General features: G+C 42.6%; 1 protein-coding gene across 1 annotated transcript in view; it reads right to left on the bottom strand.

Moving 5' to 3' along the window:
• The window catches only part of LOC144682978 (cilium assembly protein DZIP1-like), a 138,693-nt gene that overhangs the window by 15,576 nt on the left and 109,350 nt on the right, over nt 1-13,767 (bottom strand). The window contains exon 9 of the mRNA XM_078545911.1: nt 5,905-6,045. Coding sequence (XP_078402037.1) covers nt 5,905-6,045 — 141 coding nt within the window. The remainder of the gene's footprint in view (nt 1-5,904; nt 6,046-13,767) is intronic.

Raw genomic sequence — 13,767 nt, 5'->3', positions numbered from 1 at the left:
CTCCAGTCTGGGACCTCTTCCCTCCTGTTGTGAGCCAACTTCTCCTGCAAGAAAACAGATGGAGAGAGTGTGAGAGCAGGACACATGGCACTGTGTGGAATGTTTGAGTGGTAAGTGGAGCCATGGACAGGATGAGGACGCAAGCTCCAGAGGATATGAGCCTGATGGAGATGTGAGGGTGTGTGTGAGAGTAAGTGGTGTTGTCCCTTGAGGTGTGTCCCTTGAGTGTAAAACAGAGAGGGCAGCTGGAAGTTTAGTTTAAAACAGCGAGGAGAGAGCCGGGAGTTCAGTTTAAAACAGTGAGGAGAGCTGGGAGTTCAGCACATGGAAAGCAGACCTGCGTGAGAAGGGCAGCGGCAGTGGGAGATAAATGCCAGCGACAGAGAGGGAAGCCTAGCACACGGAGAGCAGACCTGCGTGAGAAGGGCAGTGGCGACGGGAGATAAAAACAGGCAACAGAGAGGGAGGCCCAGCACACAGGAAGCGGACCTGCATGAGAAGGGCAGTGACGGCGGGAGATAAAAACAGACAGCAGAGTGCCCCGTCAATCTGTTTCTACCTGAAAGAGCCAAAGTGTGATGTCAAAGGAAAACAGGTGATTTGTGAGTATCTCTTCCATGTCTCTTTTGATTGGCCAAGTGATTTAAATCAGGAGATGTTATTACAGCTGAAGAGTACAGTTAAGAAATTCATTTTTAAAATATTTAACATCCAAGTTAATTAATTAAATAGAATAGAGATGGATGGGTAGGCGATGTGTTGCAGCTGTAGTATATGGGAGCTGGTGGACGCCGGTGCGATCCATGGTGACCACATCTGCAGCAAGTGTTGCTGCTCGAGGAACTTCGGCTCAGAGTTGATGAGCTGGAGTCCGAGCTGCAGACACTGTGACACATCAGGGAGGGGGAGAGTTACCTGGACACTGTTTCAGGAGACAGTCACACCCCTTAGATTAATTACATCAAATTTGGACCGTGGTCAGGGACAGGAGTGTGTGACTGCGAGTGGGGCAGGTATGGGGATCCAGAATTTAACTTTGGAGGAGCCTCAGCCAGTGCCCTTGTCCAAAAGGTAAGAGGTTCTTGCTCCCGATGTGGACGAGGGCACAGACTGCTGGGAGAATGAGTGAACTGACAACAGCGCAGTGATACAGAGCACTATTCAAGTCAGGGGAGAAAAGAGAAATGTAGTAGTAATGGGGGATAGCATAGTTAGGGAAATAGATACTGTTCTATGCAGCAAAGACAGAGAATCCCGAAGGCTGTGTTGCCTGCCTGGTGCCAAGGTTAAGGACATCCCTTCTGGGCTGGAAAGGAACTTGGAGTGTGAGGGGAAGGATCCAGTTGTCGTGGTCCACGTAGGTACCAACGACATAGGTAGGATTAGGAAAGAGGTTCCACTGAGGGACTACAAGCAGCTTGGGGCTAAGTTAAAAAGCAGAACCGCAAAGGTAATAATCTCTGGGTTACTACCTGAGTCACATGCAAATTTACGTAGGATAAATAAGATTAGAGAGGTAAATGCGTGGCTCAAAGATTGGTGTGGGAGAAATGGGTACCAATTCATGGGGCACTGGCACCAGTACTGGGGAAGGAGAAGAGCTGTTCTGTTGGGGCAGGCTTCATTTGAACCATAAGACAAACACAGAAAATGCTGGAAAAACTCAGCAGGTCTAGCAGCATCTGGGGAGAGAGAAACAGAGTTAATATTTCAAGTCTGTATGACCCTGTGATCACAACATAGTGGAATTTCAAATTCAGTTTGAGGGTGGGCAACTTGGGTCTCAAACCAGTGTCCTCAACTTAAATAAGGGCAATTACAGAGGTATGAAGAAAGACTTCTCTAAAGTAGGCTAGGAAAATAGACTAAGGGGAAGGTCAAAGGATGAACAGTGGCAGACATTTAAGCAGATATTTCATAACGCTCAGCAAAAATTTATCCCAGTCAAAAAGCAGGACTCAATGAGAAGGTTGAACTACCCATTAACAAATATGGTCAAGGAGAGTATCCAATCAAAAACTAAGGCAGACAAAGCAGCGAAAACTAGTGGTAGGCCAGACGATTGGAAATTTTTTAGGAACCAGCAACAGATGACTAAAAAGCTAATAAAGAAGGATAAAATTGAATATGAAAGTAAATTGGCAAGAAATTTAAAAACTAACAGCAAGAGCTACTACGCTTATATGAAAAGAAATATAATGACTAAAGTGAGCATGGGGCCCTTGGAGGATGTGACTGGAAAATTGATAATGGGGAACAGGGAAATGGCAGATAATTTAAACCAATGTTTTGCATTGGTCTTCACGGTGGAGGACACTATTAACAACCCAAAGATATCAGGCAACCAAGGAGCTAATGAGAGGAAAGGCCTTGTAACAGTCTCTAGCACAAGGGACAAAGCATTTGACAACTAATGGGACTAAAGGCAGAGAAGTCGCCAGGACTGATGGCCTGCATCCAAGAGTTTTAAAGGGAGTGGCTGCAGATATAGTGGAGGCATTGGTCAAAATATTCGAGAACTTGCTGGATTCAGGGAGGGTCCCAGGGGATTGGAAAACCGCTAATGTGACGCCCCTGTTCAAGAAGAGGGAGAAAAAAAACAGAAAACTATTGGTCAGTCAGCCTGCCTAACATCTATAGTTGGGAAAATGCTAGAGTCCATCATTAAAGAAGGAATAGAAGAATATTTAGAAAAGCTTAACGCAATCAGAGTCAACGTGGTTTTGTGAAAGGGAAATCATGTTTGAAAAATTTGCTAGAGTCCTTTGAGGATATAACAAGCAGAGTTGATAAAGGGGAGCCGGTATTGTATTTGGATTTCCAGAAGGCATTCGATAAGGTGCCACATAAAAGGTAGGAGCTCACTTTATTGGGGGCAATGTATTATTGTATGGATTGAGGATTGGTTAACACATAGAAGACAAAGAGTCGGGATAAATGGGTCTTTTTCAGGTTGGAAAGACGTAACAAGCCGAGTGCCACAAGGATCAGTCCTACAGCCCCAATTATTTACTATCTATGTTAATGACTTGGAGGAGGGGGCAGAGTGATATGTATCCAAATTTGCTGACACTACAAAAATAGGTGGGAGTGCATGTTGTGATGAGGACATAGGAATCTACAAGGGGATACAGATAAGTTGAGTGAGTGGGCAAAAACTTGGCAGATAGATTTTAATATAGGAAAGTGTATTTTGGTAGGAAGAGTCAAAAGGCAGACTATTATTTAAATGGAGAGAGACTCAAAAAGGCCAACACAGAGGGATCTGGATGTTCTTGCGCATGAAACATAAAAAGTTAGCATGCAAGTGCAGCAAGTAATTAAGAAGGCAAATCAAATTTTGGCCTGTATTGCTAGGGGGTTGGAGTTTTAAAATAGGGAAGCCGCACCTGAAGTACAGCGTACAGTTTTGGTCCCCGTATTTAAGAAAGGATATACTGGCATTGGAGGCCGTTCAAAAGAGATTCACTAGGCTGATTCCTGGGATGAAGGGGTTGACTTATCAAGAACGGATAAACAGATTAGGCCTTTAATCATTAGAGTTTAGAAGAATGAGGCGTGATCTTATTGAAAGGTATAAGATTCTGAGGGGGCTTGACAGGGTAGATGTGGAGAAGATGTTTCCACTCACGGGGGAATCTCGAACTAGGGGACACAGATACAGAATAAGGGGATGTTTATTTAAAACTAAGATGCGAAGGAATTTCTTCTCTCAGAGGGTAGTGAATGTCTGGAATTCTCTACCCAAGAGCGTTGTGGAGACTAGATCACTGTAAGTATTTAAAGAGGAGATAGATAGATTTTTGAAATATCGGGGAGTTGAGCGCTACAAGGAACTGGCATGAAAGTGGAGTTGAGACCTGGGGAAGATCAGCCATGATCTTATTGAATGATGGGGCAGGCTTGAGGGGCTGAATGGCCTACTCCTTCTCCTATATCTTATGCTCTTATGTGAGATCCCTGTGGATGTATGATGGGTTTGGGAGCGTGTGTTGAGCGTGATGAGGTGGCTGACTTACCCTGGCAGAACAGATGAGATCTTGCATTAGATGGTTGACCTCCTCTGTGCTCTGTTGGCACTGACCACCGCTGCCATCGCCTCCCAGGCCAGATTGGTGACTCTGGTGGGCCTCTTGTCGCCAGAGCGGTGGTAGGGATATCGCGGCAGCCTTCCACTGCATCCAACAGGCGCCCTAGAGAGGTGTCACTAAATTTGGGGCTACCATTTTTTTTGCCTTCGGGGGCCATCTGTCACTTGGAGCAGTCCTGGTCTGTAGACATGAAATAGACTGCGCTCTGGTGCGCTTTAAATATGGCACCCGGAGCAAGGCAATGCCGTAATCATAGCCTGGTGGGCAAATCTGAGCCGGCCCGCCAGCAATCCAGTGTTTCCCATGAATGCATTATTAATGAGGTGGAAAGGGCCAGAAATCCCACCATTGCAGCCAGTATGTAAAACATCTTTTTTCACACCCATTATTGCACTTAGTGCAAATCTGGGACGATTCCACCCTAGGATAAAGGAAGGATCTAAATATGTTGTGACACAAAAGTGCACAGGGGTTAGGACAGAAGGAAAGGATAGCCCAGGTGCCAGCCTGGTGAAGTCGCACACTAGTTTTGCTGCAGAAAACTTAACTAAGGATTTCGATGGGCCAGGCTACAGAAGAAGGCTAGTATAACAGCAAAGTACTGCAGAAGCTCTGATGGATGGTCACTTGAAATGTGAACCGTTTCTCTCTCCATAGATGCTGCTAGACCTGCTGTTCTGATGAAGGTTCACTGACTTGAAGCATCGATTCTGTTTTTCCCTCTCCACAATTGCTGCCAGATCTGTTGACTATTCCAGACTTTTCTGTTGTTATTATGAAGAAGCTAAAGATATAAAAAAGGAACTCCAGAATCTAAATTCATTGAGGATGAAAAAAAAATTATAAAATAAAGTTGTAAAACCACAGTTCTAAGTTTAAGAAAGCTGCTAAAAGCAATGAAAAAAACAAAGTACAGAAAAATAAATTTGAATACAGTTGATCAAAATTTAAGGAAAACACGATAAAATTCATGAGCAAGGCAAAGAAAGAGGAATGAATCTGAATGTTCTCAGTAAAAATCCAAGGAAGGGTTGCAGAAATTTAAAAGTAATGAGATGAGAATGGAAAAGGGTCACAATTTCAAAAGTTTTTATTCAAAATATAAGGAAAGTGTTGGGAGCTCTTGATCAAAATCTATGGATAGGCACTTTTACTAGCTTGTAGATTTGAATTTAAATACCTTTAACTTAAAACACTTATTCTGCTGAAAGTTAGTCTGGATATCTTCATTGTTGTGGGCACAGTCATCTGCAAAAGAAGCTCTCTGATTACTGCCTCTGTGACTTTGGTGGAGGTGCACAAGAGCACTTAGTAAAGTTACAGCATCATTTCAAGTTAAAAAGGTAAGAAAAATCTGAAAACCAGAACTTTCAACAACAAAAATATTCATCAAACAGCACAGCAATCCATATTGTGCTAAATGGGATATTAATTTAACATTAGTCCAGGAAGAAAATTAATTGTAAACCTCTCCATTGACAGACTGAGTTCTCTGCTTCTGAGTACAGTTTAACAAATGAGGAAGAAGGAACTCTCTTTACTGTGCTAACTATTATTTACAAATATAAATCTTTTGAAGCCTCTATGAATGGTCATCATCAGGCCCACTTTCCTCAGCCAAAGAAAATCATTACATTGTGCTAGGTCATCAAAGCCAAGTAATTAGCATCATCTCCACTATACAACTAAGATTGTTTGCACCCAACTTAGAAATAGGGTCCTGGGACCCAACTCAGACAAATTGGACAAAATTGCCAGCTAATTATCACATTTATGTAACAGTACATGTAAGATTTAGTTGAATGGATCTAACCTCTTCCTTCTGTTGAATTATCAGTTGATGCTGATTGTGTAGTTTTCGACTTAGTTCTTTAATTTTTTTCTTGTAGTAGTAGGAGCTTGCATTCTGATTTTTCGTAATCGATGACATCAAACTTTCTATTTCAAGCTGGAGCTATAAGGCACAAAAATTGATGAAGATTTATTTTAATAAAATGCTTTAATTTGCTTGAATAGTACAAATAATTTATCAATCATTACTTTTTTTAACAAAAAAATGCTAGGTTAAGTATGCTTTTCCTTATTAAATCTACTCTGCCTTTGCAATTTTTAGAAGATCATGAAATCAATTCACCAATTTCCATTGTTGTCTAGTTATTAAAAGTATAACTTGAAAGGTAAAATAAAATCTATTAATTAACTTTATGGAGAAAGGGTAACAAAGTATTTTGGAGCTATCCTTTTCCCCGGATGCCCCACTCATCCACCTCCTGGCCCAGGATGGCCACACATGATCCCTGCTACACACTGCCCCCTATAAAGATGGTGGCCATGCATGTGCCCAGCCGCAGACTGCCCCATATAAAGATGGCACCTATGCATGCACCCTGCTGCACTTTGCCCCTATAAAGATGGTGGCTGTTCACCTGGGCCTGTATTCTGGAGAAGCCCTGCACCAGGTGCTTCGCTTGTTGCAAACAATGGACCAGTAGTTTCTCATTCATAGTTTGGGGCCTACAGGACCTACATAAGTACTTGAAAGGATAACATTTTTTTCACAAGTTACTTTAAAACACAGATTTCCATACTTACATGTTAATCAATAATATGTGAACTATAAATATTATATAGTGAATGTTATTATGCTGCTGTATTGCTGCTTTGTTCTTGCTGGCATTTGGGGTCATATTAATTTTCAAGTGTTAAAATGGGGTCACATTGGAAAAGGTTTGGGAGGCACTTATCTACAAGATGCAGCAACTCACCAAGGCTCCTCCAAAGCACCATCCAAACCTATAACCTCTATCACCAAGAAGACCAAGGGAAGCAGATGCAGGGAAAACCACCACCTCCATGCAAGTCCCCATCCAAGTCACACATCATGATTTGGAATTATATCACCGTTCCTTCACTGTTGCTGGTTCAAAATTCTGGAACGACCTTTCTAATAGCACTGTGGGCGTATCGACACCACATGGACTGCAGTGGTGAAGAAGACAGTTCACCATCTCCAACTCAAGGGCTAATTAGGGATGGGCAATAAATGCTCGCCTTGTGAGCAATGCTCAAATTCCAAGAACAAATAAAAAAAATCAAATTTGCCAATGACACAAACATAGGTACCATTATAAGCATTGTAGTTAGAAGCATAAATTTATGAAAAAAATGATAGGTTAAATGAATAGACAAAACTGTGGCAAATGGCTTTCAATGTAGGCAAAGCTGAGGTCATCATTTTGGACCTAAAAAGTACACTATCCTCTTTGAATGATGAAAACCCAGAAACAGTGGTGGTCCAAACATACTTCTGAGTTCAGGTACACAGATCATTAAAATGCCCAAAAGTCTTCTACCAGTATGTAAATAATAAATTGGGTAGTAAGGGGTGGAGTGGGTCCTATTAAGGGTGGCATATGCTTAGAGGTGCAGGGTAAGACTAAAATACTTAATGAGTACTTCATATTGGTGTTTACTAAGGAAGAAGAATCTGACAAAATATAGGTAGAAGTGAAAATAGTAGTTAATGGTAGAGTGAAAATTGAAGGGGAGGTGGTACTGGAAAAGTGGATATGCTTAAATAGATAAGTCACCTAGTTCAGATGGCTTGCATCCCAGGCTAAGATGGAGATAGCGGAATGCCTTGACAAATTTTCCAATCTTCCTTGAATATGGAGGATGTGCCAGAAGATTGGAGAGTGGCAAATATGACACCCTTATTCAAGAAATGATGTACAAATAGTCCTAGTAACTGGAGGCCAGTTAGTTTATCAGGAAAAAAACAACAGGCACTTGGAGAGGTTTGAATTAATTAAGGATAGACAACATGGATTTGTTAAAGGGAGATTGTGCTTGACTAATCTAATTGAATTTTTTGATGAAATAACAGAGAAGGCTGATGAAGGGAATGCGGTGGATGTTGTCTATATGGACTTAAAGTATTTGACAAGGTGCCACATTGAAGGCTGGTTAACAAAATTGAGGCTTATAGAAGGGTCAGTATTCAATTGATTTTAAAAATTGGCTGAAGGACAGAAAACAGCGAGTCTTGGTAAATGGTTATTTTCAGACTGAAGAATGGTAGACAAGGGTGTTCCCCGAGGATCACTGCTCTTTTTGCTATACATAAATGACTTGGATCTTGGAATAGAGTCGTACTGACTCGAAACATTAACTCTGTTTTTCTCTCTCCACAGATGCTGTCAGTCCTGCTGAATTTTTCCAGCATTTTCTGTTTTTATTTACTAGTGAACGGGATTGTCTTTTGCCCAGTAAAGGCATGACATATTCATAACTTTTAAAATACAAGCTGTATTTAATGTGGAATCTTTGAACACACAAACCGGGTCTTCTGGCCTCCAGCAGTCATGCTGTCAGAGCACACAGTCCATTTTAAAAGAAAAAGTCAGTTCACTGGCTAACCCTCACCTCACCGCACCCTCACCCTCCACTGCAACCCAGGACTTGACCACAGAAACTGTAACCTACAGAAAGTCCATCCCTTCGAGAAAATCATGCAAACAACTTCTGCATATGACTTCAGCTTTGAACTCATCCAAACTGCACTTTGGGTGTGAAGGAAACTTTCCAACAGGGCTGCAACATGTTCCTTCCAAAAAAAAGGTAACCACATGAATTATGAATTATCCCTTTTATTTGTAACCTGTAGAAGTGCACTATTCTCTCCAACTGTCCTTTTCTTGAGTGTGTTTTCATTGTGATTGTATGGGCAAGTGCCATAGTGTTCCATTTTGGGGTTAATTGCTTAAATAAATAATTATCTTCCTTTATTTAAACCCACAAAAAGCCTGCTGATGGTAATTCAAATCGTCCACGCACTCAGGGGCTGAAAACCACACACACATTTCCCTCTCAAAAATTCACTGATTATGGACAGCTGGGAAGGGTACAGGGAGATTTCAGCAGTTCTCTCTAAGCCTGTCCATAACAATAAATAAGGCTGTGGATAAGGTTTCCAGCTCGTAAGGTGGGAGGAAGAATCCGGTAGAAATAAAGATAAAGGAAATAGGAGAAATAGGAGTAAAGGCCAGACCAATATAAGGAATAAAGATTGCTTAAATGGTTAGTAACATAGACACATAGTAGTAGGGGCAGGAGTAGGCCATTCGGCCCCTTGAACCTGCTCTGCCATTTAACTAGGTCATGGCTGATCTTCTACCTCAACGCCATCTTCCCACACTATCCCCGTAACTCTCATTCATGCCTTTGCTACCTCTAGAGTTGACTATTCCAATGGCTTTCATAAACTTGAGGTCACCCAAAACTCTGCTACCCATGCCTTAACTTACAGCAAGTCCCATTCCCCTATCACCCCTGTGCTCACTGACCTAGATTAGCTCCCGATCAAGCAACGTCTTGATTTTAAAATTCTCATCCATGTTTGCTCATCCCTCCATGGCCTTGCCCCTCCCTATCTCTGTAAACTCCTGCAAACCCACAACACTCTGAAATATATGCATTCCTCTAATTCTGGCCTCTTGTGCATTCTCAATCATAATTGCTCCACCAATGGTGGCCATGCCTTCTGTTGACTCGGCCCCAAGCTCTAGAATTCCCACCTTATACCTCTCAGCCACTTTACCTCACCTTCTTCTTTTAAGGCAATTCTTAAAACCTATCTTTTCGACCTAGCTTTTGGTAACCAGACATAATAGTCCCTTATGTGGCTCAAAATCACACTTTGCTTTATAATGCTCCTGTGAAGCAGCTTGGGATGTTTCATTATGTTAAAGGTGCTATACAAATATAAGTTGTTGTTGTTGCTTGACCTTCCTGCACAATAAAATCATCCCTGAAAAACATACACAGAATCTGACTATAGGTCCAGTCATCAGCAATCCTCCTATGACATTCTGCTCAACTCCCAACAATATCTTATAGAACTTTGTACATGGCATAGCACAGCACGTAACATATGAAATAACATAGCATAGCATTTGTGTGTCCAATAGGTCGATATGATGCGTCTAGTGTATCGGTGAAGAGAGTTAGCATGCTTTCTGCTTTTGAGAGATAGTTTGCTTCTCATTTTCATCCCTTTTGTGTCTTGGGTAAATGAGTTCGTTGGTCAACCAAACTAACTGCACACCTTCCTATGTTCTCCTCAGTTGTTGCTCGCAATCAATAGCGGGAAGAGACTGATGTAAGAATAAACAGTGATGGTTTATTGAGACATAGGGCAGAGCACCAGATCATACATGCTCACTCAGAAACCTTCAGAACTAGGCTTACAGTTCCCAGTTGCCCTGCGCTGTACAGTGATTCGTCAATGCTGTCACATAATCAGTATACTTGCATTCTCTTAAAGGGGCAGGGTACATCACTTTACCACATTCCATTCCCCTTTGCTTAAAAGTACAGCTAATAAGCTTAACTATTTACACTATAACTATTGTTAACTATAACCTGTAGGTCAAGTCTCTCAGGAGGCCTTCTTTGACAGTTTGAGCATCGTAGCCCAACAACTTCGGCTGGTGCTTCTGAGACCTCCTTTTCAGGGGCAGTTGCCCACTATGGCTTTCAGTGGATGATTTCACCATCTTCTGGGTGCAGTCACGTTCACTCCTGCTGCCTCTCCCCTCCAAGCCGAAACAGTTAAAGGGCAACATGCACAAAGCAATACAGCGATGAACTACATGACGTGTGAGGAGAAAGAGGAAAAGGAAAAACAAAAAGAATTTTGTTTTTCTTTCCAAGGGCTGTCAATAATTTCTCTTTTTCCTCCTGTGTGTGCTTTTCTTGGTAGCACTGACTCGTATCTCTGTCTCCTCTTTAATTTCACTGTTGGCTGGACTAACTCAGGCATGAGCTAAACATGAATGAGCTCAGTTGTTGGGTTTTCCAACAGCTCTTCTGAAAATTTAGGGCCTTCTAGCTTTAAAACTTCAGGGCTTTTAGGCAGTTGCTGCTTCAGCTCTTCCAATTCTTTCCTATTATCATTAATAGTTTCCTGGAAAATCAGATATCATTGCCCCTTCTCACCTAATTTGTTCCTTAACTCAGCCAGAGACAGGCATAACTCTTACTTTTCTTCTTCGTAACTTTTTTGTGGTACAAATTGGGAGTTGATTGAATTTTGTAGCGCACGAAAGTCCTTTAATAGATTTTCCATTTCCTTTCAAAGGATACTGGCTTCAGCTTGAACTCTGTCCCAGTGTAACACTTCTACGGGCTTCTCCCATTAGATCTTTGCATACCCATTTTTTCTTGCAGCAACACTCCTGGTTTCAAATTGGGAACTTAGCGGGCCCTCAAGATTTATGTCTCCCAGCCAGTTCCTTCAGATGACACTCTGTCCCCTGCCTGACATGACAAATGGGGGTAATTTTGCAGACTGTTCCTCATACTGTACCTTGACTTGACATGCCCCTTTCACATTTATTTCTTCACCCGCGTATGTCCTCAGCTTTATGTCCGAAACTTCTAACTTCAAAGGATGGGTTCCTTTACTCAGGTGTCTAAATGCATGCTCTCCAATAAGCATGGACATCGACGCTCCTGTATCAAGTTCCATCTTAATGGGTTGTCTGTTAACTGTAATGAGTACTTGGGTTGGCTCCATTCGACCCACTTTGAGGTTACATAACGGATGGATGTCTGATTCTATTTCTTCTGGTTCTTCAGTGAGGCATATTTCATGATTTTTCCTTCTGCCTTTATAGTGCTGTTTTAGCCTTTCTCTGCAGTGCCACCTTATAGCAGTGGCAGAAAAAGCACTCGACTTGTTTGAGTTGTCGTTCGCTCACTGGAGGCCAGGATGTATTTCTCTCATACATTTTGCGGGTTTTCACTGCAGTATCATTGTTTCTCAATAGTCTAGAGCTAGAGAGCACTTCCCATCTTGCCATGGAGTCCGAAGTTTTCACGCCTTTTGTTGCCAGGTTGTCCTGCTCGACCAGATGGACGGCACCAATTTGTGTATCTTTTACAACTTTGGAATTTCCAACAGCGCTCTCCATTGCGGTAGCTAATTCTAATGCCTTCTTGAAGTCTAGGCTAGGTTCGGCTAGCAAAAGCCTTTGGATAGTATCATCTCCAATCCTGCATATCAGCCGGTCTCTCAACATATGGACGTTCCAAATTCGCAATGCTCAGTTAATGCCTTTAAAATGGCCACATAGTCAGCTATTGTCTCCTCCGGAAGCCTGTTCCTTGAATTGAACTTGAAGCGCTGGATAGTAACTGAGGGCTTTGGTCTCAGGTGACTCTGTACAATTTTTATTAACTCGTCAAAAGTGCGTGAGTCTGGTGCGCTAGGTGACGTAAGGCTGCAGATCGGCCCGTATGTTTTACTCCCATACAAGGGCAAAAGAATCACCCTCCTCTTCTCCTCCCCTGTGATGTCGTTAGAGTGAAAAAGAACCCTAGGCGTTCAACATACTGAGACCAGTCAACTGAAATGGGGTCGAATGGATCGACACGCCCAGACTGCGGTATCATGAACGACTGCAAGGGGACTGCACTACCGATAGGCTTTCCAGGTAATGACGAGTTTAGGCATTTGGCTTACTGCGGAGTTACCGTCTCTCTGGGGTCTCTTATAATTTTCTGTCCAAAGCCATTTTTCATGTATTTACCCTTTTAAATGTATTGCCGCTTTAAGAGCAGTCACTTTATGTTTTAAAAACTCCGTCTCTGCAGCTGTCTCGGCTTTTCTCTGCTGGGTTTCGCACTCTTTTCGGGTTTTGGCGGGAGCCCCGCAAACACGATTCTGCAGGGTTTTTTTTTTAAACTGCAGCACTGCTTTCTGATCCAATTACCGGCTGTTGCCTAATTTACAATGTAAGTACAGATGCTCTTTCCAATGCTTTGCTTACCCATCTTGAAATTTATTTTCTTTTGTTCTTTATCCTCATCACCACTTCTATGTCTTGGGTAAATGAGTTCGTTGGCCAACCGCACTCTAACTGCACACCTTCCTATGTTCTCATCAATTGCTGCTTGCAACCAATAACGGGGAGAGACTGATGTAAGAATAAACAGTGATGGTTTAGTGAGACATAGGGCAGAGCACCAGATCATAGTGCTCATTCAGAAACCTCCAGAACTAGACTTACAGTTCCCAGTTGCTCTGCGCTGTACAGTGATTCGTCAGTGCTGTCACATGATCAGTACACTTTCATTCTCTTAAAGGGATAGGGTACCTCACTTTATCACAAGTCCATACTGCTGGTTAGCAGCAATGAGATAAAAGAGCCAATTGTGTAAGTCTCCTTCTCTAAGTACACAGCCTCTCCATCAGCAAACTGTCAGCTGTGTCTCCTTGTGGCAACACACAGAAACTGGATCCATCGTGGCGCTAGGCCAAAGTTTCAGAGGAACTCAGAGGAGGCTTGGCCCCAGACATGCAGTCTGCAGACCCACCAGCATGTGGACATTCCCTGGTGTTCATTAACCAAACTCCCAGCGCTTGGCAAATAGCTCCACTGCCTTGCAGATACCGCGAGAGAGCTGAAGGCAAATGGAGTAACAAAAATCTCTAGTGGAGCCCAAAGACCGTCTGATGTCTAAATGTGGCATCTTTCCAGCAACTGCTGCAACCAAGCCGATGCTAAACATAGTGCTTTGTATTCCTTTGGTCTCAACCAGGGAGGTAGAGAGGCAGACCCAGATGTTTGGGCAGCCCAGGGTCTCCATAAATTTTGCCCAGGCTTGCACC

This window comes from Cetorhinus maximus, chromosome 7 (genome assembly GCF_964194155.1).
Source record: "Cetorhinus maximus chromosome 7, sCetMax3.hap1.1, whole genome shotgun sequence".
NCBI classification, from domain to species: Eukaryota; Metazoa; Chordata; class Chondrichthyes; order Lamniformes; family Cetorhinidae; genus Cetorhinus; species Cetorhinus maximus.
This window is presented reverse-complemented; position numbering and strand designations above follow the sequence as displayed.